The 27,973-nt window shown below is 44.4% G+C and overlaps 1 protein-coding gene across 1 annotated transcript in view; it reads left to right on the top strand.

The window, feature by feature from the left end:
• The window catches only part of LOC134219836 (uncharacterized), a 161,614-nt gene that overhangs the window by 41,134 nt on the left and 92,507 nt on the right, over nucleotides 1-27,973 (top strand). Inside the window, exon 2 of the mRNA XM_062698705.1 lies at nucleotides 19,685-20,062. Within this exon, the coding sequence (XP_062554689.1) occupies nucleotides 19,837-20,062 (226 nt within the window). The 5' untranslated portion in view covers nucleotides 19,685-19,836. The remainder of the gene's footprint in view (nucleotides 1-19,684; nucleotides 20,063-27,973) is intronic.

Below are 27,973 nucleotides of genomic sequence, written 5' to 3'. Positions count from 1 at the left end.
GAGGCTTCTGAGGCCTCTTGAAAGGAGGCTTCTGAGGCCTCTTGAAAGGAGGCTCTGAGCCTCTTGGAAAGGAGGCTTCTGAGCCTCTTGAAAGGAGGCTTCTGAGCCTCTTGAAAGGAGGCTGAGCCTCTTGAAAGGAGGCTTCTGAGCCTCTTGAAAGGAGGCTTCCAGGCCTCTTGAAAGGAGGCTTCTGAGCCTCTTGAAGGAGGCTTCCGAGCCTCTTGAAAGGAGGCTCTGAGCCTCTTGAAAGGAGGCTTCCAGGCCTCTTGAAAGGAGGCTCTGAGCCTCTTGAAAGGAGGCTTCCAGGCCTCTTGAAAGGAGGCTTCTGAGCCTCTTGAAAGGAGGCTTCCTGAGCCTCTTGAAAGGAGGCTCTGAGCCTCTTGAAAGGAGGCTTCCAGGCCTCTTGAAAGGAGGCTTCTGAGCCTCTTGAAAGGAGGCTTGAGCCTCTTGAAAGGAGGCTCTGAGCCTCTTGAAAGGAGGCTTCGAGGCCTCTTGAAAGGAGGCTTCTGAGCCTCTTGGAAAGGAGGCTTCTGAGCCTCTTGAAAGGAGGCCTGAGGCCTCTTGAAAGGGAGGCTTCTGAGCCTCTTGAAAGGAGGCCTGAGCCTCTTGAAAGGAGGCTCTGAGCCTCTTGAAAGGAGGCTTGAGCCTCTTGAAAGGAGGCTTGAGGCCTCTTGAAAGGAGGCTTCTGGAGCTCTCTTGAAAGGAGGCTTCTGAGCCTCTTGAAAGGAGGCTCTGAGCCTCTTGAAAGGAGGCTTCTGAGCCTCTTGAAAGGAGGCTCTGAGCCTCTTGAAAGGAGGCTTCTGAGCTTCTTGAAAGGAGGCTTCTGAGCCTCTTGAAAGGAGGCTTCTGAGCCTCTTGAAAGGAGGCTTCCAGGCCTCTTGAAAGGAGGCTTCTGAGGCCTCTTGAAAGGAGGCTCTGAGCCTCTTGAAAGGAGGCTTGAGGCCTCTTGAAAGGAGGCTTCTGAGCCTCTTGAAAGGAGGCTCTGAGCCTCTTGAAAGGAGGCTTCCTGAGCCTCTTGAAAGGGAGGCTTGAGCCTTTGAAAGGAGGCTAGGCCTCTTGAAAGGAGGCTTCTGAGCCTCTTGAAAGGAGGCTTCTGAGCCTCTTGAAAGGAGGCCTGAGCCTCTTGAAAGGAGGCTTCTGAGCCTCTTGAAAGGAGGCTCTGAGCCTCTTGAAAGGAGGCCTGAGCCTCTTGAAAGGAGGCTTCTGAGCCTCTTGAAAGGAGGCTTCTGAGCCTCTTGAAAGGGAGGCTCTGAGCCTCTTGAAAGGAGGCTCTGAGCCTCTTGAAAGGAGGCCTGAGCCTTGAAAGGAGGCTTCTGAGCCTCTTGAAAGGAGGCTTGAGCCTCTTGAAAGGAGGCTTGAGCTCTTGAAAGGAGGCCTGAGCCTCTTGAAAGGAGGCTTCTGAGCCTCTTGAAAGGAGGCTTCTGAGCCTCTTGAAAGGAGGCTCTGAGCCTCTTGAAAGGAGGGCTTCTGAGCCTTCTTGAAAGGAGGCTTCTGAGCCTCTTGAAAGGAGGCTCTGAGCCTCTTGAAAGGAGGCTTCTGAGTTCTTGAAAGGAGGCTTGAGCCTCTTGAAAGGAGGCTCTGAGCCTCTTGAAAGGAGGCTTCTGAGCCTCTTGAAAGGAGGCTTCTGAGCCTCTTGAAAGGAGGCTTCTGAGCCTCTTGAAAGGAGGCTTCCTGAGCCTCTTGAAAGGAGGCTTCCAGGCCTCTTGAAAGGAGGCTCTGAGCCTCTTGAAAGGAGGCTCTCTGAGGCCTCTTGAAAGGAGGCTTCTGAGCCTCTTGAAAGGAGGCTCTGAGCCTCTTGAAAGGAGGCTTCTGAGCCTCTTGAAAGGAGGCTTCTGAGCCTCTTGAAAGGAGGCTTCAGGCCTCTTGAAAGGGAGGCTTCCAGGCCTCTTGAAAGGAGGCTTGAGGCCTCTTGAAAGGAGGCTTCCTGAGGCCTCTTGAAAGGAGGCTTCTGAGGCCTCTTGAAAGGAGGCTTCTGAGCTCTCTTGAAAGGAGGCTTCTGAGCTCTCTTGAAAGGAGGCTTCTGAGCCTCTTGAAAGGAGGCTTCTGAGCTCTTGAAAGGAGGCCTGAGCCTCTTGAAAGGAGGCTCTGAGGCCTCTTGGAAAGGAGGCTTCTGAGCTCTTTGAAAGGAGGCTTCTGAGCCTCTTGAAAGGAGGCTTCTGGCCTCTTGAAGGAGGCCTGAGCCTCTTGAAAGGAGGCTCTGAGGCCTCTTGAAAGGACTTCCAGGCCTCTTGAGGAGGCTGGGCCCTCTTGAAAGGAGGCTTCCGAGGCCTCTTGAAAGGAGGCTTCAGAGCCTCTTGAAAGGAGGCTTCCGGGCCTCTTGAAAGGAGGCCTGAGCCTCTTGAAAGGAGGCTTCTGAGCCTCTTGAAAGGAGGCTCTCCGAGCCTCTTGAAAGGAGGCTTCTGAGCCTCTTGAAAGGAGGCTTCCAGGCCTCTTGAAAGGAGGCTTCTGAGCCTCTTGAAAGGAGGCTTCTGAGCCTCTTGAAAGGAGGCTTCCGGGCCTCTTGAAAGGAGGCTTCCGAGCCTCTTGAAGGGCTGAGCCTCTTGGAAAGGAGGCTTGAGCCTCTTGAAAGGAGGCTTTGAGCCTCTTGAAAGGAGGCCTGGAGCCTCTTGAAAGGAGGCCGAGCCTCTTGAAAGGAGGCTTCGGGCCTCTTGAAAGGAGGCTTGGGCCCTCTTGAAAGGGGCTGAGCCTCTTGAAAGGAGGCTTCTGGGCCTCTTGAAAGGAGGCTCTGAGCCTCTTGAAAGGATGCTTGAGGCCTCTTGAAAGGAGGCTTCGAGGCCTCTTGAAAGGAGGCTTCCAGGCCTCTTGAAAGGAGGCTCTGGGCCTCTTGAAAGGGAGGCTTCTGAGCCTCTTGAAAGGAGGCTTCCAAGCCTCTTGAAAGGAGGCTTCCAGGCCTCTTGAAAGGAGGCTTGAGCCTCTTGAAAGGAGGCTTCCAGGCCTCTTGAAAGGAGGCTTCCAGGCCTCTTGAAAGGAGGCTTCTGAGCCTCTTGAAAGGAGGCTCTGAGCCTCTTGAAAGGAGGCTTCTGAGCCTCTTGAAAGGAGGCTTCCAGGCCTCTTGAAAGGAGGCTTCCAGGCCTCTTGAAAGGAGGCTTCCAGGCCTCTTGAAAGGAGGCTTCCAGGCCTCTTGAAGGAGGCTTCAGAGCCTCTTGAAAGGAGGCTTCCAGGCCTCTTGAAAGGAGGCTTCCAGGCCTCTTGAAAGGAGGCTTCGGGCCTCTTGAAAGGAGGCTTCGGGCCTCTTGAAAGGAGGCTTCCAGGCCTCTTGAAAGGAGGCTTCCGGGCCTCTTGAAAGGAGGCTTCCGGGCCTCTTGAAAGGAGGCTGGGCCTCTTGAAAGGAGGCTTCTGGGCCTCTTGAAAGGAGGTTTCGGGCCTCTTGAAAGGAGGCTTCCAGGCCTCTTGAAAGGAGGCTTCCAGGCCTCTTGAAAGGAGGCTTCCGGGCCTCTTGAAAGGAGGCTTCCGGGCCTCTTGAAAGGAGGCTTCCGGGCCTCTTGAAAGGAGGCTTCCGGGCCTCTTGAAAGGAGGCTTCCGGGCCTCTTGAAAGGAGGCTTCGGCCTCTTGAAAGGAGGCTTCCGGGCCTCTTGAAAGGAGGCTTCCGGGCCTCTTGAAAGGAGGCTTCCGGGCCTCTTGAAAGGAGGCTTCCAGGCCTCTTGAAAGGAGACTTCCGGGCCTCTTGAAAGGAGGCTTCTGGGTTTCTTTAAAGGAGGCTTCTGGGCCTCTTGAAAGGAGGCTTCCAGTCCTTTTGAAAAGAGGCTTCCGGGCCTCTTGAAAGGAGGCTTCTGGGCCTCTTGAAAGGAGGCTTCCGGGCCTCTTGAAAGGAGGCTTCCGGGCCTCTTGAAAGGAGGCTTGGGCCTCTGAAAGGAGGCCTGGCCTCTTGAAAGGAGGCTTCCGGGCCTCTTGAAAGGAGGCTTGGGCCTCTTGAAAGGAGGCTTCCGGGCCTCTTGAAAGGAGGCTTCTGGGCCTCTTGAAAGGAGGCTTCCTGGCCTCTTGAAAGGAGGCTTCAGGCCTCTTGAAAGGAGGCTTCCAGGCCTCTTGAAAGGAGGCTTCCGGGCCTCTTGAAAGGAGGCTTCCGGCCTGAAAGGGAGGCTAAGCTCCTCTTGAAAGGAGGCCTGGCCTCTGAAAGGAGGCTTCCAGGCCTCTTGAAAGGAGGCTTCGGGCCTCTTGAAAGGAGGCTTCTGGGCCTCTTGAAAGGAGGCTTCCAGCCTCTTGAAAGGAGGCTTCCTGAGCTCTTGAAAGGAGGCTTCCAGGCCTCTTGAAAGGAGGCTTCCGGGCCTCTTGAAAGGAGGCTTCCTGAGCCTCTTGAAAGGAGGCTTCTGAGCCTCTTGAAAGGAGGCTTCCAGGCCTCTTGAAAGGAGGCTTCTGAGCCTCTTGAAAGGAGGCTTCCAGGCCTCTTGAAAGGAGGCTGAGGCCTCTTGAAAGGAGGCTTCGAGGCCTCTTGAAAGGAGGCTTCCAGGCCTCTTGAAAGGAGGCTTGAGGCCTCTTGAAAGGAGGCTTCAGGCCTCTTGAAAGGAGGCTTCGGGCCTCTTGAAAGGAGGCTTCCGAGCCTCTTGAAAGGAGGCCTGAGCCTCTTGAAAGGAGGCTTCCGAGCCTCTTGAAAGGAGGCTCTGAGCCTCTTGAAAGGAGGCTCTGAGCCTCTTGAAAGGAGGCTCTGAGCCTCTTGAAAGGAGGCTTCCAGGCCTCTTGAAAGGAGGCTTCCTGAGCCTCTTGAAAGGAGGCTTCTGAGCCTCTTGAAAGGAGGCTTGAGGCCTCTTGAAAGGAGGCTTGGGCCTCTTGAAAGGAGGCTTCTGAGCCTCTTGAAAGGAGGCTTCCAGGCCTCTTGAAAGGAGGTTCTCGGGCCTTGTGAAAGGAGGCTTTCAGGCCTCTTGAAAGGAGGCTTCCGGGCCTCTTGAAAGGAGGCTTCCAGGCCTCTTGAAAGGAGACTTTCAGGCCTCTTGAAAGGAGGCTTCGAGCCTCTTGAAAGGAGGCTTCTGAGCCTCTTGAAAGGAGGCTTCTGAGCCTCTTGAAAGGAGGCTTCCAGGCCTCTTGAAAGGAGGCTTCTGAGCCTCTTGAAAGGAGGCTTCTGAGCCTCTTGAAAGGAGGCTTCGAGGCCTCTTGAAAGGAGGCTCTGAGCCTCTTGAAAGGAGGCCTGAGCCTCTTGAAAGGAGGCTTCCTGAGCCTCTTGAAGGAGGCTCTGAGGCCTCTTGAAAGGAGGCTTCCGAGCCTCTTGAAAGGAGGCTTCCGGGCCTCTTGAAAGGGGCCGAGCCTCTTGAAAGGAGGCTTCCGGGCCTCTTGAAAGGAGGCTTCCGGGCCTCTTGAAAGGGGCCGAGCCTCTTGAAAGGAGGCTTCCGGGCCTCTTGAAAGGAGGCTTCCGAGCCTCTTGAAAGGATGCTTCCGAGCCTCTTGAAAGGAGGCTTCCGAGCCTCTTGAAAGGAGGCTTCCGAGCCTCTTGAAAAAAGGCTTCCGGGCCTCTTGAAAGGAAGCCTTCCGAGCCTGAAAGGAGGCTTCCAAGCCTCTTGAAAGGAGGCTTCCGAGCCTCTTGAAAGGAAGCCTTCCGAGCCTCTTGAAAGGAGGCTTCCAAGCCTCTTGAAAGGAGGCTTCCGAGCCTCTTTAAAGGAGGCTTCCGAGGCCTCTTGGAAGGAGGCTTCCAGGCCTCTTGGAAGGAGGCTTCCAGGCCTCTTGAAAGGAGGCTCTGAGCCTCTTGAAAGAAGGCTCTTGGGCCTCTTGAAAGGAGGCTCTTGGGCCTCTTGAAAGGAGGCTTCCGGGCCTCTTGAAAGGAGGCTTCCAGGCCTCTTGAAAGGAGGCTTCCGGGCCTCTTGAAAGGAGGCTTCCGGGCCTCTTGAAAGGAGGCTTCCGGGCCTCTTGAAAGGAGGCTTCCGGGCCTTTTGAAAGGAGGCTTCCGGACCTCTTGAAAGGAGGCTTCCGGGCCTCTTGAAAGGAGGCTTCCGGGCCTCTTGAAAGGAGGCTTCCGGGCCTCTTGAAAGGAGGCTTCAGGGCCTCTTGAAAGGAGGCTTCCAGGCCTCTTGAAAGGAGGCTTCGGGCCTCTTGAAAGGAGGCTTCCGGGCCTCTTGAAAGGAGGCTTCCGGGCCTCTTGAAAGGAGGCTTCCGGGCCCCCTGAAATGAGGTTTCCGGGCCTCTTGAAAGGAGGCTTCCGGGCGTCTTGAAAAGGGGCTTCTGGGCCTCTTGAAAGGAGGCTTCTGGGTTTCTTGAAAGGAGGATTAAAGACCTCTTGAAAGGAGGCTTTCGGGCCTCTCGAAATGAGGTTTCCGGGCCTCTTGAAAGGAGGCTTCCGGGCGTCTTTAAAAGAGGCTTCTGGGCCTCTTGAAAGGAGGTTTCCGGGCCTCTTGAAAGGAGGCTTCCAGGCCTCTTGAAAGGAGGCTCTGAGGCCTCTTGAAAGGAGGCTTCGGGCCTCTTGAAAGGAGGCTTCCGAGCCTCTTGAAAGGAGGCTTCCGAGCCTCTTGAAAGGAGGCTTCGGGCCTCTTGAAAGGGGGCTTCCGGGCCTCTTGAAAGGAGGCTTCCGGGCCTCTTGAAAGGAGGCTTCCGGGCCTCTTGAAAGGAGGCTTCCGGGCCTCTTGAAAGGAGGCTTCCGGGCCTCTTGAAAGGAGGCTTCCGGGCCTCTTGAAAGGAGGCTTCCGGGCCTCTTGAAAGGAGGCCTGGGCCTCTTGAAAGGAGGCTTCCTGGGCCTCTTGAAAGGAGGCTTCCAGGCCTCTTGAAAGGAGGCTTCCGGGCCTCTTGAAAGGAGGCCTCCGGGCCTCTTGAAAGGAGGCTTCCGGGCCTCTTGAAAGGAGGCTTCCGGGCCTCTTGAAAGGAGGCTTCCGGCCTCTTGAGAGGAGGCTTTCGAGCCTCTTGAAAGGAGGCTTCAGGGCCTCTTGAAGGAGGCTTCAGGCCTCTTGAAAGGAGGCTTCCAGGCCTCTTGAAGGAGGCTGCCGGGCCTCTTTAAAGGAGGCTTCCGGGCCTCTTGAAAGGAGGCTTCGGGCCTCTTGAAAGGAGGCTTCAGAGCCTCTTGAAAGGAGGCCTGAGGCCTCTTGAAAGGAGGCTTCTGAGCCTCTTGAAAGGAGGCTTCCGAGCCTCTTGAAGGAGGCTTCCAGAGCCTCTTGAAAGGAGGCTTCCAGAGCCTCTTGAAAGGAGGCTCGAGCCTCTTGAAAGGGAGGCTTCCAGAGCCTCTTGAAAGGAGGCTTCCTAGCCTCTTGAAAGGAGGCTTCCGGGCCTCTTGAAAGGAGGCTTCCGAGCCTCTTGAAAGGAGGCTTCCGGGACTCTTGAAAGGAGGCTTCCGGGTCTCTTGAAAGGAGGCTCCCGGGCCTCTTGAAAGGAGGCTTCTGGGTCTCTTGAAAGGAGGCTTCCTAGCCTCTTGAAAGGAGGCTTCGAGGCCTCTTGAAAGGAGGCTTCGAGCCTCTTGAAAGGAGGCTTCCGGGCCTCTTGAAAGGAGGCTTCCGGGCCTCTTGAAAGGAGGCTTCCGGGCCTCTTGAAAGGAGGCTTCCGGGCCTCTTGAAAAGAGGCTTCCGAGCCTCTTGAAAGGAGGCTTCCGGGCCTCTTGAAAGGAGGCTTCCTGGGCTCTAGAAATCAGGTTTCCGAGCCTCTTGAAATCAGGCTTCCAGGTCTCTTGAAAGGAGGCTCAGGCTTCCGAGCCTCTTGAAAAGAGTCCTCTAGGCCTTCCAGCTTGGAAGAACGCTTCCGAGAAGCGCAGAAAGATGAAACCGAGCTTTTCGGAAATACGCCTTTATGCTCCTCAAACGAACTTTTAAATTCTAGATTTTAGCTAAAAAGCATATTCTTAACACATTCTTCAACATTTTGTTTCGATCAGGTAGATTGCATAGAAGATTTTTTTTAATGTGTTGTTCGTTCGATCTTTTATCCCGTAGCCCAAGATGAATATACCACAGGGTGTTCCAATCTGCCAAATTCACGATTCAGACATTTTGGATTTTGGTATGGGAGAGCCAGCAGGTTTGTCGTTTTGTCGTTTTGCACTGAAAATTAATTTTTCACCCCCGCCTTCTTCTCTTCCATAGACTATTGGCTTTGATTTACTGATCGCTATGCTTATTATGTACAAGACGAAATTTGAAATGATTATACACAATTATCCAAACATTATCAAGTTGTTTTGATTGGAATTGTACTACGTCCGCCATTACACATTTTTGTCCGAGGTACCCCCATGGGTACATGTACTCCAGTTTGAGAACCACTGCCATAGAGTAAAATATAATGCGTCCCCACTGCCGCCTATAAAAAAATCCGTAAACAATTTCGGATTATGTTTGCCAAACCGTCAACTTCGAACTAACATATAACAAATACACATAATCCAATTATATTTTAGATCAAAATTACAAGAAATCAAGAGGATAAAATTGCCACCTGTAAAAACGATGGGAATCTACGTGAGACAAATGGGTGGAATTCTAGAATGCGTTCGAAAAAATCAGAAGGGTTATATACAAGATACGACCGCCTGACGTAAACTACGTAAAGCAGATCATAAGATAATAATTAATTTGCTTAGAGCTTATTTATTTATTTATTTTTATTATTGATGCGGGATCGACTGTAACTTTTAAATTTATTTTACGGCTACGCAGTCTTTAGTTTTAGAAACGAGTTTATTCGTTGCCCAACGTTTCGACACAGGATTGTGTCTTCCACAACTGACTGCTGTGTACCACGATTTGTGTCGTTTCCGTCTATCGTTTCGTACCAACATAAAACCGTTCAGACAGTTATATGTTAGACGAAACGATAGACGGATCGACTACAAATCGTGGTATCACACCTGAGGAAGACTGTTGTGTCGAAACGTTGGGCAACGAATAAACTCGTTTCTAAAACTAAAGACTGCGTAGCCGTAAAATAAATTTATTTTTATTTTTAACAAAAAATTTGGAAGAAGGAAAAACCCCTTTGAGTGAATTCTTTAAGAATTACTTCTCAATTGCTTAGAGCTTAGAGTGATTGAAATTTTGACTTTTTCGCTCTCCTATGCTTGAACGATAACATTTGCTGTTTTGATGAACCTCCTAAATTTTCAACTGAATTGGTTGTTATTTAACTGAGTACGAGCAGTTTGAAGTTTGTATGGAAATCGCCCCGTATGTGAAAGATCGTTTCGTGCGGCGGCTCATTAACTATTTAGGGGGAGATCCCCCAGCGCAGAACACCTCCCAATACCGGACACTTCTTAAAACGATACTTACAGAGCTCCCTCATTCAACTTATTAAGTACAAAAGAAAGCTATTGAAAAGGCTTTTTTGCAATTCCTGATCATAATATCTGGTTTACAGTTCGTCTTTAAGTGATAAAACGGCCTACTTTTCCATATCAACGAAATGGGTGCTTTAATGAACATTATGCAACTCAAATGGGTTGCATAATATTCATTATAACACTCATTTGGGTGCTATAATGAAAAACTAACATCTGAACAGTAGTGACATGACTATATTTTGCTGAATTAGCTTGGGTAAGTGCTCACATAGTGTATTCTATGCGCCCCGCAATAAATTAAATGGTTTGGTGGACATGACATTAAAAATTTCCAAAGACAAGTACATCTATCGCTTCACGGCTTATCGAACTATGCAATGTGGCACGGTAACACGGAATCTGATTGTTCTCTACAGCAACTTAATTTATTGGCAGGAATGTGGAGTAAATTAGACTTTACAATTTTGGAACAGATTTATCAAATTAAAGTCCATTTTTCGTTATTGCAAAAAATAACGTGTGCAACTCGTTGCAAAACTCGATTTTTTCAGCACTCGTAGTATTTATCCAACGAGGCTTGCCGAATCATCTTTTTGCAACTTGTTGCACAAACTACTATTAACGGCTTGGGATATCAGATCTTCATGTGATAAGCTTTGTACAAAATTTGAAATTGAATAAAAATGCTTAAAATTTTGATGTTTCGCGTTATTTTAGAAGGATTGAACCAACAATATTAAAATCAATCAAATGCATTCTGATTATGTGAAGATGGTCAATATTAGCCATATCTTCTTATATATAAAAATGAAATGGTCTGTGTTCGTATCCGCATAACTCGAAAACGGCTGGATGGATTTTATTCATTTCTTCAGCAGTTACATTCGTTACAGTTTCCGACGGGTTTATATGATATTTCCTCAGTCGAAAATCATTTGTAAAGTTGAGTAAACCGTGAAAAACTAAAATAAAGATTTGTATGGGAATTTCGCACGGGCAGTTCGCAACGCGCATTTTCGCCTACTATGCAGGACAACGTCTGCCGGGTCAACTAGTTTTAAATAATGATGAAGATTTGTTAGATGTTTTATGTAATTGTGGTGTTCGGACATTTAAATTTTTCATAGCAATTTTTTACACCTGTTTTGTTACACTTACTTCAATTCAATTGTTTCTTCTTGCTGAGAAAGCCAAAAAATTTAGCTGAAGAGTCAAATAAGCTCGTACTCACATATTTTTATATATAATGAGCAACATTGCATAACGGTTTTCCAAAAAAGTTATTGTTGTCATAGTAATTCTCAAACTTCAAATCGCACGTGCTAAGTCAAATTACAACCAAATCTGCTAAAAATTAGGGAAGTTCAAAGACAACTGATGCCACCGTTTAAGCATAGGGGAGCGAAAAAGTCAAAATTTGAACCACTCTTATGAGCATGATTGACTGCTACGGTTGTTACTCTGTTTCTGCCAGGCCAGATGTAATTTCAAAGAGAACCAACAGATGGTATTTGAGAATAATATAACTTTCAATGTGTACAAACGGGGGACCCAAATTTAAGTAATACCGGCGCCGGCCGTGTCCGAATGCGGGCCCAATTATTGAATTATTAGGAATATGTTGACGTGATACTCTTATTAGAGGCCGACGAGTCATCTGCACTTCCACGAGTAACCATTGGGATGTTGAATATATGGGGTCGGGAGGTAGCAAGTTCGTTTTGGTAAACGTTTGGCCGCGTGTAATGTGTAGTTTTTCCGCAAATCATGTTCGATCTCACACCAATTCATTTGTGTTTCGAACAAAATTAGCGTATCTCAATATATGAAAATGGTTAGATATGACAATTTAAAATTTTCATTTAAAACCCCCAAATTTATTATTCCGCAGTGGTGCCTTTACTTTCTCCAACTGTTGTGTGACTTTTGAAGTGTTATTTTAAAGGGGTGCTGCCTAAATAGTAAGATAATATTGTTTATAGTTGATAATCAATTTGAATGATCACCTCTTGCTTACATCAACATATCCAGCATCTGTAGCACTTTTTCATAAACAATACTTTTTTGCTCCGACCACGGTCATTGCTATGGTTCTACTGTTGTACTTTTTGTGCGAATCACCGCACAAAAGTAGAGCGCAAGAACCAACGGCACCAGACGGCGGTCGTAACAAAATTTTACTGGGTTGGTAAAGAATTGGAATTTTCAATGTTTTTACATTGATAATCAATAGCTCCAATTAGCTTGAAAAATTGCTGGAGAGTTTCCGATTCCATTGATAATAAAATCTCGAAAATCCATTGAAAAATAAAGGAGCTATTAACGTTTGAAATCTTACATGATTTCGTGACGGTCTCGAATTTGGAAATTTTCATTTGTCACCCTGTATCCGAGTCTTCCCCATAGACGTAGTTTACGTCAAAAATTCCTAGTAGCCAAAGTTTATGAAAATATGTTAGAATATTTGTGGGAAATCATTGCTTCATTTCATTCGGATTTATTACAGATCGATTTCATAAACCGAGAAACAATTCTGAATACTGTACATTGACATTACAATTTGAACTATCCTCGCCGATCAGTACATCTGACTTCAAATTTCTCATCATAAATAATTGCTATAATTATCCTCTAAGTAGAAACCGATTTCACCATCCCGTTAAATAGCACTCTTCGGCCTAATGATTACGCACACCAGAAACTACAACTCGCTGGTCATCTCGTCCATTCCGGACGGTCCGAACTGGACATCCTAATTTTCCACCAATTATAATTTGATTTCGGACCGTGATCGAAAGTCCAAATTAGAGCCAGCATCGCGTATGCAGTGCACCTCGATCCCACCACGCCAATCACAACCGCACGAATCGCCGCGCCGCCATTATCAAAAGCAGTAATTAAAATCACTCCTCCATCGAGTTGCTGTCGTCGTCGTTATCGATGACAACTGTGTTCGGGGTGTGGATCGACGCGAACGAACCCGGTTGACAATCGGTTTGCGATTTGATTGAGGGGGGCGACACTCTAACCGATCCTGAATTTTCAATAATTCACGGTGACACTAATTACCGTTCGTTGCGTGGCGTGCGGAAAAGCGGTGTGCGATTGAGTGTTTTGGGGATACAAATCAGAAAGTGGGGAAATCTTTTGTGACTAATGAGTTCGGACGCAATTGGATCAAGCGAGATGAAGAGGGAACAAAAAAGACTTTGGAGGAAGGAGGGTTTATTTTAGAAATTATCTGATGAAACAATCAACTATAGATAATCGTGCTTGTATTGGTGGAATGAAAGGACTTTTCGTTAGTTGGAATCGTTTGGAAAATTTTAGAAAAATTCAAAGCTACAGGCTGGCAGAATATAATAAAACTTTTCCACAATGGCCAAAAATCGACCTTGCCCGGAATTTCCGGTTTTATGTCGCAGTTGCTGATACAATACCGGAAGGTCAACATGGTCATCGTGTTTCTTATTATATTTTGTCACTTGATGGTCCAGTGATTGAAAAAAGTAAGATAGTGAATAAAAATCATTATTGTTAGTCAAATTCTGTTAAATTTGTTAGTAAATTAATCCTGTTATTTTGATCTGAAGATTGATTTAAAGCCACAAAATGTCAAAATTGCCTAAAAGCTTAAGTGCATTATTCTTCCGTTTCCACGTTTCTTGTATCCTGGCTCTACACTACATAAAACAAAATTCTTACTGAACCGTTCTGTGAACTCTCCAATCATCAATTGTTATTATCACAGCGGATCACTTTATGTTTTGGCGTTCAATTGTTGCAAAAACATGAAAGGGCATAACACGTTAATTAAAATTATTTTGTTTATGTGAATCCGGCAAACAGTTCACTCCCCCCTCCCATCACTTTCATTCATGTTATTCATATATGGACCACCCGCTGCGAAAAAGGACATCGACCGGGGAGGCAACGATTTGGGAAATTGCGTATACGAGCGGAGCTGGGCGGGTGTCGATGGTGATGATGCTTTGGTGATAACGCACGAACCTGGTTGGGTTTCTGTTGTGCCTCGAATGTTTGCTTTTTCTATTTAATTATTTTCCCAACTAACAAAAGCAATGCGTTGAGGGTGTAGCCGGGTGTGACGAATGCAGCCGAGTTTGTTTGTCACGGCGTGAGGTAATGGAAAATTAGATTTTCCAGTACAGTGTCTGTAGATCCGGGCAGCGCAGCGGGTGATGGGACGTGATCGCGAGAATGTGTGTTTGATTTTCGCAAACAATAACCGATGGAGGGAAGCGCAGTTCAAATGGTAAATAATCAATGGGAACCGTCTAATTCATTTGTAGGGGTTTTGTGGTAGAGGTGAATTTTGACATGAGTGGGATCTGCTTATTTATATGTTTCTCGCGGCGAGGAATCAATTCGAAATAGTATTTTGGTGCGAATTAATTAATTCCAGAGAATGATATTTGAAATTGTGCGGTAGCAAATCTGGTCATATCTAAAAGCCTATTGCTCCAATCCTACGAAACAGCTTTCAATTTAATTTATTTCGGCAAACCACCAATGCTACCATCGTTATTGTTGTGTCGAGTAATGCTTCCCCACAAAACAGAGCAAAATTAAAATAATGATAGCACGTACTGAAACGTTCTGCACGTTGATGTTTGCTCCGGTTCCATAACAAACGGTTGAATATGCCCCACTTGAATTATATTCGCCCGAATGACAAATGCTTGAAAATGTTAAAACTTGAAAACCTTAGAACTTTTAATGGTTTTATTTATTCAAAATGTTTTTTTTTCAATTCTGCGAAATGGAGAGTCAATTATGTAAATTATGCTCAATTATGGGCTACGCCAAAAAGACTTCCACAGCTGGCACAACACATCGAACCAATCAACACATTAGCCAGCACCAATAATGTATTTTAATAATATCCGATGGAAGTTCTGATCAGACATTTTTTGTCTTAGAAAGTGGAAACGGGCCTATGTAGAATTGAATTCATGCGCTAGCAAGTTCTGACATTCCATTAAACATTCAAGTCCCTTTAAACCAACAACCCCTCAGATCATCTGTACCTCTTTATCAGCTGCCGCAGCCATACAGTCAATCACAATGGCACCTTGAACCTCTATCTCACGGGTTCCTATCCCTTTCGCTTATTTCGAAATATGCCAAAAGCACAATCACGGCCGAATGGCACAGTTTGCCACCGATTCAATTCACCGGAAGCGAAGAAAAACGATCCTGGAAGAAGCATTATAAAACAGATATAAAAGCAAACGTAGTCGTCGTCACCGAGCGCTAAAACTCGGCAACGAAATGGAAAAAGGAAGGAAAAAAATATGCTGACCAACAAAACTTCAACATTTTGCCCTGGAAGGGGCCGGACCCGACGGTCAGAGGGAAGCGACAGAGACACGCGGAAAATTGGCATTTGAACTGCACACCGATGCAGTTTTCCAGCTCCGGGCGCCAGTTTTAACAGCCAACACCGTAGAATGGACGGTCCCCTCTTCGGTGACAAAGCGCCGAGGTGACATCAAAAGCTTGCGTTCGTCGTTCGTTCCATTCGCTCGGTTTCCTTAACTCGGTCGTCCCAGGATTCGCTTGTTTACGTTTTTGAATGGGAAGCATCAGCAAGGATTGCGCCAAACTGATAGTGACACTTCAGGGATATTTTTTTTATTTTCGTTGTTGCTTCAAGCTCCTTCCAGTGCAGTCAGGGAAAAGGGATGATGACCGTGAAGACGACGACATGAACAACGTGGAAAAGAACAACGACTGCGTATCCGCCCTACGTCGATTGGCACTATCTGCTGCAAGTGAAGATCAAAGCTTATTTGTTTTTTGGATAGAAATTGGAAGCATTTAGGAAATTTAGTGGGAGTTTTTGTTTGTTATTTTTTTTGGTCATAATAAAGATGGACCAGATCCAAATCGCTCGGAATTTAAATACTCAGTACTTAGGTTTTGGTATTGGATAAAATTTACAAAATTTTTAAAATCTTCAAACTGGAACTTCATCTCATAGCTCCGATATCCAATAAAAAACAAAGCAATGGAAAGGAATTTGATTTGATTCTCATTTTCGTGATTTTTTTTTCTCGGCAGAGAACAGTGTTACTGAACACGCTTGTTAGCAAAAAGACGCGACAGAATTGGTTCTTTATTTCTTTGTTTCACGATGAGATGAATATTTGAGTCCTGCTAATTAAGTCCTGCTTCCACAACCAGCACACATTATGAACGGCAGTGTGACAAAAAGTCAAAAGGACGCAGTGTCTACTGAACAAATTTTTAAAATGCTCAAATGTTGAATGAAAACAAAATGTTGGATGATATGTTAAGAATATGCTTTGTAACTAAAACCTAGAGTCTGAAGGTATGGAAGCTTACTTTTGAGAGGCATGAAGGCTTTTTTCCGAAAAGCTCATTTGCTTAGTTGCAAGAAGCTCGGGAGCCTCCTTTCAAGAGGCTCGGAAGCCTCCTTTCAAGAGGCTCGGAAGCCTCCTTTCAAGAGGCTCGGAAGCCTCCTTTCAAGAGGCTCGGAAGCCTCCTTTCAAGAGGCTCGGAAGCCTCCTTTCAAGAGGCTCGGAAGCCTCCTTTCAAGAGGCTCAGAAGCCGCCTTTCTAGAGGCTCTGTAGACTCCTTTCAAGAGGCTCGGAAGCCTCCTTTCAAGAGGCTAGGAAGCCTCCTTTCAAGAGGCTCGGAAGCCTCCTTTCAAGAGGCTCGGAAGCCTCCTTTCAAGAGGCTCGGAAGCCTCCTTCCAAGAGGCTCAGGAAGCCTCCTTTCAAGAGGCTCAGGAAGCCTCCTTTCAAGAGGCTCGGGAGCCTCCTTTCAAGAGGCTGGAAGCCTCCTTTCAAGAGGCTCAGGCCTCCTTTCAAGAGGCTCAGAAGCCTCATTTAAAGAGGCTCGGAAGCCTCCTTTCAAGAGGCTCGGAAGCCTCCTTTCAAGAGGCTCAGAAGCCTCCTTTGAAGAGGCTGGAAGCCTCCTTCAAGAGCCACCGAAGCCTTCTCTCAAGAGGCTCGGAAGCCTCCTTTCAAGAGGCTCGGAAGCCTCCTTTCAAGAGGCTCGGAAGCCTCCTTTCAAGAGGCTCGGAAGCCTCCTTTCAAGAGGCTCGGAAGCCTCCTTTCAAGAGGCTCGGAAGCCCCCTTTCACGAGGCTCGGAAGCCTCCTTTCAAGAGGCCCGGAACCCTCCTTTCAAGAGGCTCGGAAGCCTCCTTTCAAGAGGCTCGGAAGCCTCCTTTCAAGAGGCTCGGAAGCCTCCTTTCAAGAGGCTCAAGCCTCCTTTCAAGAGGCTCAGAAGCCTCCTTTCAAGAGGCTCAGAAGCCTCCTTTGAAGAGGCTCAGAAGCCTCCTTTCAAGAGGCTCGGAAGCCTCCTTTCAAGAGGCTCAGAAGACTCCTTTCAAGAGGCTCAGAAGCCTTCTTTCAAGAGGCTCGCAAGCCTCCTTTCAAGAGGCTCGGAAGCCTCCTTTCAAGAGGCTCGGAAGCCTCCTTTCAAGAGGCTCGGAAGCCTCCTTTCAAGAGGCTCAGAGCCTCCTTTCAAGAGGCTCAAGCCTCCTTTCAAGAGGCTCAGAAGCCTCCTTTCAAGAGGCTCAAGCCTCCTTTCAAGAGGCCTGGAAGCCTCCTTTCAAGAGGCTCAAAGCCTCCTTTCAAGAGGCTCAGAGCCTCCTTTCCAAGAGGCTCAAGCCTCCTTTCAAGAGGCTCGGAAGCCTCCTTTCAAGAGGCTCGGAAGCCTCCTTTCAAGCGGCTCGGAAGCCTCCTTTCAAGAGGCTCGGAAGCCTGCTTTCAATAGGTTCGGGCGCCTGCTTTCAAGAGGTTCGGGAGCCTCCTTTCAAGAGGCTCAGGAGCCTCCTTTCAAGAGGCTCAGGGCCTCCTTTCAAGAGGCTCAGGAGCCTCCTTTCAAGAGGCTCAGAGCCTCCTTTCAAGAAGGCTCAGGAGCCTCCTTTCAAGAGGCTCAGGAAGCCTCCTTTCAAGAGGCTCAGGAGCCTCCTTTCAAGAGGCTCAGGAGCCTCCTTTCAAGAGGCTCAGGGCCTCCTTTCAAGAGGCCTCAGGAGCCTCCTTTCAAGAGGCTCAGGGCCTCCTTTCAAGAGGCTCAGGAGCCTCCTTTCAAGAGGCTCAGGGAGCCTCCTTTCAAGAGGCTCAGGGCCTCCTTTCAAGAGGCCTCAGGAGCCTCCTTTCAAGAGGCTCAGGAGCCTCCTTTCAAGAGGCCTGGGAGCCTCCTTTCAAGAGGCTCAGGAGCCTCCTTTCAAGAGGCTCAGGGCCTCCTTTCAAGAGGCCTGGGAGCCTCCTTTCAAGAGGCTCAGGAGCCTCCTTTCAAGAGGCTCAGGAGCCTCCTTTCAAGAGGCCTGGGAGCCTGCTTTCAAGAGGCTCAGGGAGCCTCCTTTCAAGAGGCTCAGGAGCCTCCTTTCAAGAGGCTCAGGGAGCCTCCTTTCAAGAGCTCAGGAGCCTCCTCAAGAGGCCAGGGAGCCTCCTTTCAAGAGGCTCAGGAGCCTCCTTTCAAGAGGCCTGGGAGCCTCCTTTCAAGAGGCGCTGGGAGCCTCCTTTCAAGAGGCTCAGGGAGACTCCTTTCAAGAGGCGCAGGGAGCCTCCTTTCCAAGAGGCCTCAGGGAGCCTCCTTTCAAGAGGCTCAGGAGCCTCCTTTCAAGAGGCCTCTCAGGGCCTCCTTTCAAGAGGCTCGGAAGCCTCCTTTCAAGAGGCTCGGAAGCCTCCTTTCAAGAGGCTCGGAAGCCACCTTTCAAGAGGCTCGGAAGCCTCCTTTCAAAACGCTCCGAAGCCACCTTTCAAGAGGCTCGGAAGCCTCCTTTCAAAAGGCTCCGAAGCCACCTTTCAAGAGGCTCGGAAGCCTCCTTTCAAGATGCTCGGAACCCTCTATTCAAAAGGAGGTTTTTACAGTGAGAAATGAGAAATGAGATTTGAGAAGTAAGACGTCTCACTTATCATCCCTCATTTCTCACTTCTTACTGTGGAAAGTGAGAAGTGCGAAGTGGGTAGTAAGACTTCTCCCTACGCACTTCACGCTTCTCACTTTTAGCAGTGAGAAGTGAGAAATGAGAAATGAGAATTGAGACGTCTCTCTTCTCACTCCCAATTTTTAACTTATCGCTGTTAAAAGTGAAGGGAGTAGTGAGACGTCCCACTTCTTTTCTTCAATTTTCTCTTCTCACTGTTGGATTACCAGTATTTACACACTGAGGATGTTGACTGAACCCTATTATCATCTACTGTTTCCTTGAGTAGCAACAGCTAAACCGTAAAATAATGAAGTAGCAACCGTGAGCGGTCAATCAGGCTCATTCTGATGGTCACAGATAACACTGAATCACCATTTCGCTATACGCGATTTCAGGTCACATCTTTCCGGCATTCTTGCAACATGTTCTACTCATCGTATCCATCCAGCTTTTACCATATTTTGGATGCTGGGTTCGTTATTTGAAGCGAGCTCGATTGTATCCATCGCCATCACACACTGTTTTCTTGCACATCGCCAAAGATGGCCCTAATCACCAAACATTTAAAGTCGGTTCCAAAAGGTTTCTTACGGTCCTCTGCTCTTCTAGCTTTTTTATGTTTGGTTATACAATTGCTAACATTTTATCAAAAATCTAAAACTCCATAATATTGTTTTCTTTTTGAGACAATAATGTGAACGTCTCACAATGTTTGATCGCCCTCGGTTTATTCATAACACTGTTTATGGTGGATTTATCGCCTTCAATCCTACTCTAAATCCGGAACAAATGCTCATTGACCCCACGTGCAAGCTCATAAAACCCAATGCATACCAGAAGAAAATCTCACACTCGTAAAACGTCGCAAAACATGTTGCTTCTACTCCGATGGGGAAACCCAGCAGCTTCTAAACGACTAAACAAATCTACACGACACCTCCGAATGACATCGGTTCCACCATGAAACCATCCTCCTCCTCTCAGCCAACCGGTTCGAACCAGGCCAAGACCTAGACTTGATTCACTTCGTCAGACGAGGCGCTAGACTTTCTCCACTCAGAGTGGCTCATTGCCACCGGTGTGCCCCCGGAACAAGGAGACACAATGCTTTATTAAATATGAAACATTTGAATTTCTGATCAGAAGCGGTTCGAGAGCATCCTTTTCGCCGGGATACTTGTGGATACCTTCGTTGATGGCCGAGAGCAAAGGGTGGAAGCGAACAAGCAGCAACAGCAGAAGCACAGCATGGAATTTAAAATTTCATGCAGTTCTCTGGCACCTGCCTTGCTGGCTGGATTCCGTTTGCCGTCATCTACCTTCAGCACCGTCCCTGTGCTCAGGCTCATGCTGGCGGTGAACCGGAAGCCGAACAAAGTCAGTTCGTCGCGGCAGTTATCATAAACAGCTGAATATTAATTTTATTGTCAACTCGAGGTGGCAGTTTGTTGTTTTCGAGTTTGTTTGTGCTTTTAGTCGTGTTTCCGGGATTGTTGAGATATTTAAATAGAAATTTTCGCAAATGTCGAGTGGATTTGATTTTAATGGATTTTTTTTTCTTGTGATTTTCTCTTTTCAGAAAGCTCTATTAATCAGATTAACGTGGAAGTAACGTGGCATAATGGTGATTAAGGAATGAATGAAATACACTTCCTAGGTTGTTTTCGAATAGATGTTGTATTATATAAGTAGAAAGTATATCAAAATTGCAATCAAATAATTACCGGAAAGATGAAACCGCAAGGAAGCAGATGCACCAAAAATCAAAACTCTTCCGACCTTCTCCGTCTATCACACATACTCTACCCGATGATGCTGTTGAGCGCCTATGTCGATTACGTGGGGCAGGTGGAGGCGACGGCCGCGGCTTCCCCGGACGGACCCCAACAGACGGGAATCAGTTTTGCTCCGCGGTCGGAGCCAGACAGGAAAGATGGTCTCACGATGCATCACTTCGGTGAGTTTATGTTTTACATTAAACTAATTATCTTCTTATAATTTGTTTTACCTTAAAAATATATTTTTTTTAACTTGTGTTACAATATAATGCTGGACTATTTACCAGAGATTTATTTTTCCCATAATATTGTATACTATAACAAAACCGGCGCTTCTTCATCCTGAAGAAAATGTGGTTTTGCTAAACAAAGATACAATTTAGATAAGCATCTGTGGTATCGAGCTTGCTCTTTTGAATATAAGAATTCATAAATAATTGATATTCAATATTCGCTATTGAAGTTTTTCAAACAAAACGTTATTTAAGCTTTGATTTTTCCCCCATTGAAATCCTCATGGTTCAAAAAGTTATAATCATTAATTTAGACCCAGCGGCGCCATTAAAATAAAAATGAAATCATCTCCTACTATCATGATACTAACGAGTAAAACCTGTTGAAAATAACCTTCCACACCACCCGGGAAATACAAATTACAAAACGTTGTACAAGCAGCTACTCGAATAAAAAAGTAACGAGCCGAGCCTAAAATTCAATTTGCTCGGCAACAGACCGCTCCCAGCGAATCATCTGATCCGATTGTGCACCGTATAGGCTCCCATAAGCCCGGGTCCACTTGACCTCGCATCAGGCATCATCACTCCATTCCGATCCCCGTAATTTATCAGATAGAAACAGCCGTGAAGTGGCGCGGCGTCACATCGGTATGGTGAGCAAAAATGAAAATATTAATCACCACTCGTCCATTGAACGACTAAGCACCGGAACTAATCCGACTGGGATCCAATCTACCCACCACCGGCACGCCACTTTCTGCCAGGGCGTATTTTGTTCACGGTCCCAACGCATCGCGCAGGAGCCTTCACAGTCACTGCAGGGTAGAGCGACCCAAAAACGGGAAATGGCTAAATTGTCGAAAGCTAAGATGAAATGTGTTTAATCAGTTTTTGGTGAAAAAATGCCAATTTACTGATGAATATCATCATATGCTACGCAGTTCACTTGCTTTATTCGGTGAAAATTGAACCACTGCACAATGGTCCACAGAGCGAAATTAAGTGGAAATTAGTATTTTGAGCCTGAAATAGCAGAGTTAGAAAAACCTTTGTTCCACAAAGTTGTTCCAAATAGTAAGAACTTTATCAGGATGTTGATGAAAATTAGAGTGGTCCTCATTTTCATGAAATGTAAAAATCAACTTTTTAATTGCAAGAATAGGGGTGAACATTATTCTGTAAAGTTGTAGGCTAGCTAATTCCAATCATTTTGCTAAAAAATGTTTTCTGTAGCTCTTAAATTGACGAATTTAGAGCTTTTTTCTCATTTAGACTTAGGGTGTTCCCACAAAAAACAGTTTTTCTGTTCTACCTTTTTTTCTTCAAATTTCTCAGTTTAGTCGTCTTCGAACGACTTTTAGAGCTCTTCGAGACGCAATTTTTCGTGATAGTAGCTTGTTGATATATTTTGCAGATGAAAAGTTATTCGCATTTTGCCAAAAAAATGGGTTTTTTTAAATGGCAATATCTCTGGATGGCGCAGCCATAATTTCAATCTTTTAACACCATTTCAAAGAGTAAGCCCTAGAGTATATCATATCAAAAAATCAGGGAGGTGTTTTTCTTGTATCTAAAGTGACATCGGTTTAAATTTGTTAATTTTTGCCTTTCTCGTACTTCAAGGTGTGACGAAAATACTCCAAAGACGATTTTATAATAGAGCACCAGAGATCCTTAGTGTTATAAACCAATCAACTAAGCTCGACGAGTTAAGTTGATGTAATTGTATGTTTGTAAGTATGGCAAAAAAATTGCATTCACCTTTCTGGTATTTATACTTGACCTTCTGGCACACATCGAGTAAAAGTGAAATATCTGTTTAGTCTGGTGACCAAGTTGCACCAAACCACCATTCCTCACAAAATTATCAATCTCTATCTATTTTCCAAGATCCAAAGGTATATTAGCAATTTTGAATATAAAAATTGCGGTTGTAGAAAAATGTACAATAATAAAACTGAGCATAATTTCCATGAATGACCCATTCTTTGGGAGTGTTTATTGTTTATGTAATTTCCAGAAAAAACAAAACTTCCATAAATAAACCAGAATAGAAATAAAAACTGCTAAAATTTCCACAAAATGATTGTATATTCCATAAAAATTTTAAAAAATTACTGAAATCAATGAAGAACAATAAAATTAAATAAAAATTTTCATTGAAAAATACAGAAAACAATAAAACGGAGCATAATTTGCATGAATGACCCCTGCTTTGGGAGTGTTTATTGTTCAAGGAAAATTTGATTTTATTTAATTGATTTTTTATCTTTTATGTGGTTTTCCTATTTTCTTCTCCATATAATTTTTTTTTTTGTGGAATGTTTACAATGTATATAGAAAAAAAAATGTTATGGAAAATTTTGCAATTGTTTATTGTTTTAATTAAGAAAATTATATTTTTTCCAAAGAAGAATTTCGATTTCTTTGTGGAAAATTATTCTTGCATAATTGTTATTTTCAGTTCAAAATGACTAATGCCTTTTTATGATTTTTTTTTTAAAATTATTTATGTTTCCAAAAATTTTGAATTATGGGATTTTTTTTACTTTATTTATTTATTGCTTATTTACAATTTCCTATCTTGGACAATATATTTCTTTTATGCATATCATAAGTATGATTACTTCTATTGATTAAGACCCTTTAGTAGCTTCAAGTGCCTGATATTTGCATCAAAACTGTATATTTGATCTCGAATGTGATGAATAATAGCAAGCTGTGATCTTTTCCACTCAGAATTGTCAGAACGTTACATAATGAAGCAAGGTAAGGTCACTTTCTGGAGAGCTGACATTCAAATAACGATAATACTTTTTCAACAGTGATTCAGCTGGCCGATCTCATCTTCCTTCTTTTGAAGGGAAACACACTGAAAAATTTACTAGAATTTGTAAAGAATCGAATTTCCTAGAAGTAAACGAAAATTTGGTGAAAAGAAGCTAAGCCTCGTGTTGCTGAAATTCCGAAAGCTATGGCGAGAAGCTGGCCGGAAACGGGACCATTTTTCAAGTTGAACGAAGCTTGGATCGCAGGAGAATTTGTAGTCGATATCCATTCTCCTTCAAAATCATCTGGCTGCCGTACTTCAAAAACTTTCGCTGCTTTGACATCCAAAACAAAGAAAAAGCGGATTGAGTCCATACTTAATCAATTTTCAATGGAGGAGATTTTGTTTGCTGCTGCGACTTCCGTAGCCCGGGCAGGGTTTCGTAAAGCTGGGAAATTGATTCAAAATTGTCAGAAAACCCTGATGCAGCATTCGAGCTGCAGCGTTCGGCAGAACGTTCAAATCAAGATGTTGTAGCTCTAACAGCGGAGGAAGCTCTTGCATTTTATGCAAAAATGATTTTTCTAAAGCTCAGTATTCGAATATCAGACAGCAAACTATCGTCAAAGGCGTCGATATATTTCCAGCGTATAACAAACTGGTCGGAGCAAAAAGTTGTGTTATCCTACAGGTATACAAAATAACTAATCCATAGTACATGATAAATACTAATGAAAATTTCTGATAGGTCTTTCTATAAATCCATCAGCTGCAGAAGTGCCGTTACAAGAGCTTGTCGAGCATACCTCGAAGCGCCTTCTGGAAAGCGTGGATAGTAAAGAATTACTTTCAAATTGTGGACCGTATGATGGGTACACAATTATTTATAAGTGGGGCTGTGACGGAAGCAGCAATCACGCCAGGTATAAGCAATGCTTTTTTGATGAAGACGAGAATAAGGAATTACACGAATATTCCGATTCACACATATTCGCCTTCTCGATGGTTCCTTTAAGGTTGATTGGCCATCGTGAAGCAGATGAAATTGATGAAATTGTGTGGAACAATGACCTGCCCTCATCCGTTTCGTTGTGCAGACCCATTAAATTAATGTTTGCAAAAGAGTCAGCCGAATTAACGAAACGCGAGGTTTCGTTGATGAACTCGCAAATTCAAAATTTGAAAAACATTAAATTAACTGTGGCGGATCGAGAGGTATCCGTTCAAACAGAGATGCTGTTTACGATGATGGATACAAAGGTCGTCAATGATTTAACTGGAACATATTCGCAAGCTTGTTACATCTGTGGAAGGTCAGGAAAATGTTTGAACAATTCCAGAATTGATTCAGATTCTGATGATCCAGGCAAATATAAATATGGATTTTCTCCTCTTCATGCATATATCAGAACAATGGAAATGCTTTTAAAGGTCTCCTATAGACTTGCCCTTGATAAACCAACATGGCGTGTAAGCAAGTCGAATGAAGCGGTGAAAATTAGAGAAACGGAAATTCGAAACAAGATGCGAGCGGAACTAGGTACGTACTGTAATAACAAATATTAGTAATTCGGTAGATTAAGTTATATCCATCCTTTTTGTGCAACAGGATTACGCATTAGTGAACCTGTTCCCGGTGGTGGAAATTCAAATGACGGGAACACAGCCCGCAAGTTCTTTCGTGAATGGAAAATCACTGCGAAAATTACCGGTCTGGATGAGAGCTTGTTAGAGCGTTTCTTCATCCTTCTTACCGTTATAAACTCTAAATCAAAAGTCAATCACAAATCTTTCGAGATTTACGCAGAAGAGACAAGAGCTTTGTATGAGAAGCGTTATGGTTGGTATACATTGTCCCCAACAGTTCATAAACTGTTGGTACATGGAGCGGCAATCATAAAATACACAATACTTCCGGTTGGAATGTGTAGCGAAGAAGTACAAGAAATGAGGAACAAAAGTATTCGAAGATATCGAGAGTTCCACTCCAGAAAATTCAATAGAATGGTAAACATCGAAGACGTCTTCAGAAGGTTGCTGTTATCGTCAGACCCCGTAATTTCGATGAATAATGTTGGAATTGTCTCAAGAAAAGATTATTCAGAATTACCAGATAAAGCAATGCAGTTAGTTATTGAAAATTAGTTCTATCTGATACAATTAGTACAAGTGACTTTATGACTTTATTATTATTCCAATAATAAATTACAAAAAAATAAAATAAACAATATGAAATCAAAAAATTTGAAAGAGTGTTTTTGAGCCACCTTGTTAATTACTTTTCCTTGTGCACCTTGAACCTTTTATTTAGTCATATTTATCGGAGTTTTCTATTTAATCACTTCTAATATCTTCTCAATTGATAGAGAACTAATTTTGTGAGGAATGGTGGTTTGGTTCAACTTGGTCACCAGACTAAACAGATATTTCACTTTTACTCGATGTGTGCCGGAAGGTCAAGGATAAATACCCAAAAGGTGAATGCAATTTTTTTGCCATACATACAAACATACAATTACATCAACTTAACTCGTCGAGCTTAGTTGATTGGTTTATAACACTAAGGATCTCTGGTGCTCTATTATAAAATCGTCTTTGGAGTATTTTCGTCACACCTTGAAGTACGAGAAAGGCAAAAATTAACAAATTTAAACCGATGTCACTTCAGATACAAGAAAAACACCTCCCTGATTTTTTGATATGATATACTCTAGGGCTTACTCTTTGAAATTGTGTTAAAAGATTGAAATTATGGCTGCGCCATCCAGAGATATTGCCATTTAAAAAAACCCATTTTTTTTTGGCAAAATGCGAATAACTTTTCATCTGCAAAAGATATCAACAAGCTACTATCACGAAAAGTTGCGTCTCAAAAAGCGCTAAAAGTCGTCCGAAGACGACTAAACTGAGAAATTTGAAGAAAAAAAGTTAGAACAGAAAAACTGTTTTATGTGGGACCACCCTAAGTCTAAATGAGAAAAATGCTTTAAATTCGTCAATTTAAGAGCTACAGAAAACATTTTTTTAGCAAAATGATTGGAATTAGCTAGGCTACAACTTTACAGAATAATGTTCACCCCTATTCTTGCAATTAAAAAAGTTGATTTTTACATTCCATGAAAATGAGGACCACCCTAATTTTCATCAACATCCGGATAAAGTTCTTACTATTTGGAACAACTTTGTGGAACAAAGGTTTTTTCTAACTCTGCTATTTCAGGCTCAAAATACTAATTTCCACTTAATTTCGCTCTGTGGACCATTGTGCACTGTAAGTAGTTTAGTAATTAATAGAATAATTTAATGACAATTAAGAATATTAATAATAATTAATTGTTTTAGTATACAATAATTATTCCTTATTATTTATCGAAGACATTGCGATTGGAAAGAATCAGATCTGGAATTCAAAGTCGGGCTACGATATGGTAAGTTGACATCTGGGAAGAGGCTACACATATAGCCCTGGTCCTTACAAGCTCTAATTCTCACGCTTCCACGGGTCTCCCGATGATAATAGACAGCCAGTTAAGGGTGGCGTTCTTAGCTGGTATTGTAGCCTGGACGACACTGCTGTCCTTCTGACATCAGACAGAGTGAAGGGGTTCGACCTGGGGGTCTGTCTAGGATGTGATGCGAGTAGGTGGCACTTCAGGGGATCTGATGGCGAGGAACAGGAACACGGGAATTTCGCGCAGATGATCCAATTGTAGGTACTTCATTAAATTATCACATCTACTACAGTGGCGGCGAGAAGGCGGAGCATGGAGTTGGTTTCGTAGTGCTTGGTAAGCAGTAGCGTCGAATCATTAGATGGAGGCCGGTAAGTGATCGCATCTGCGTGTTGAAAATTAAGGACTAGTTTTTCAACTACAGCTTGATCAATGCATACGCACCAACCAACGACAAACCCGATGATGTGAAGGACGAGTTCTATGAGCGTCTAGACAAGACCTACGGAGAATGCCCAAAACACGACGTGAAATTCCTCATCAGTAAGGCAAATGCACATATCTTAAGGGACGAGTTCTTTTACCTAGTTTTGCACGCAAGAATTTTCGAAAGCACACCTGGATGCATCCAAATGGCAATACGAGTTCTCAAATCGTTCATGTTTTGGTCATGTCGGCATTTCTCATAAATAGTGGTGCAATTTCACACCAAAAAATAATGAATCTTACATGTGACGTAAAACGGAAACATGTTTGGAACTTACGTCTTAATTCATGCATATTTTTTGATTCAATTATCGAAATGCTCTGAGCTATCGACCATTTAACTTCTTGTCTCGATAGACGTAAGTTTACATGATGTGAATGCAAACATGAAGGAGTAGATCAATCACCAGTCTAGCTTTGAATGTTTTCGGTAGCTCGCGTCGGTCCCGGTTTGTTTTTCCAAAATTGACTACAGTGCGATAGATTTTGAACAGGGAAATGTTTTTATGGAAGTGATATTGACGAAATGTGCAAATTAACAATAAAGTACGCTTTTTTTACCGAACATTTGTGATCAAAACAGTGTGCTTGATTTGATGGGAAATCATGCCGCGGCTGACCAGTGCAGTGCAAATAAAAATACATTTTTGAGTTGAATGCAAATGAAGGCTAACTGGCTAGCATCTTAAATAAAGGAATTTAACATTTTGGAAACTTTTATTGGTGAACCGAGTGTGAAAAATTGTGTTTTGAAACTGTTGAAGCGTGTGGATTTATTTAGCTTGTAGTCAGTCGAAGACGGGCGAGTGTCCTGCCATTCAAATGCAAATGCAACGCAGACAATACATTCAGATATAGGGAGTAAGGTAAGTTAATATAATTTCAAGATGTGGAAAAACATTCCTCAAAATACTCGTATTTTCTTCGTTTATAAAATGACAACCGTTCGACGGAACAAATTATATACACTAAGGTTTTTTTTTACGTCGCTCCATGTACCGCGTAAAAAAAAACCGCGTAAAAAAAACCTTTTGGGGGACTTAGAAAATTTTATATGTTGGTGCCTACTGGGGACTTAGAAGATTTTTTTATGCCGGTGCCTACTGGGGACTTAGAAAATTTTAAATTGGGACTTATAATGGACGG

Source organism: Armigeres subalbatus, chromosome 3, assembly GCF_024139115.2.
Source record: "Armigeres subalbatus isolate Guangzhou_Male chromosome 3, GZ_Asu_2, whole genome shotgun sequence".
Classification (NCBI taxonomy): Eukaryota; Metazoa; Arthropoda; class Insecta; order Diptera; family Culicidae; genus Armigeres; species Armigeres subalbatus.
Note: the sequence above shows the minus strand (reverse complement) of the source record. Positions and strands in the feature narration are given on the sequence as shown.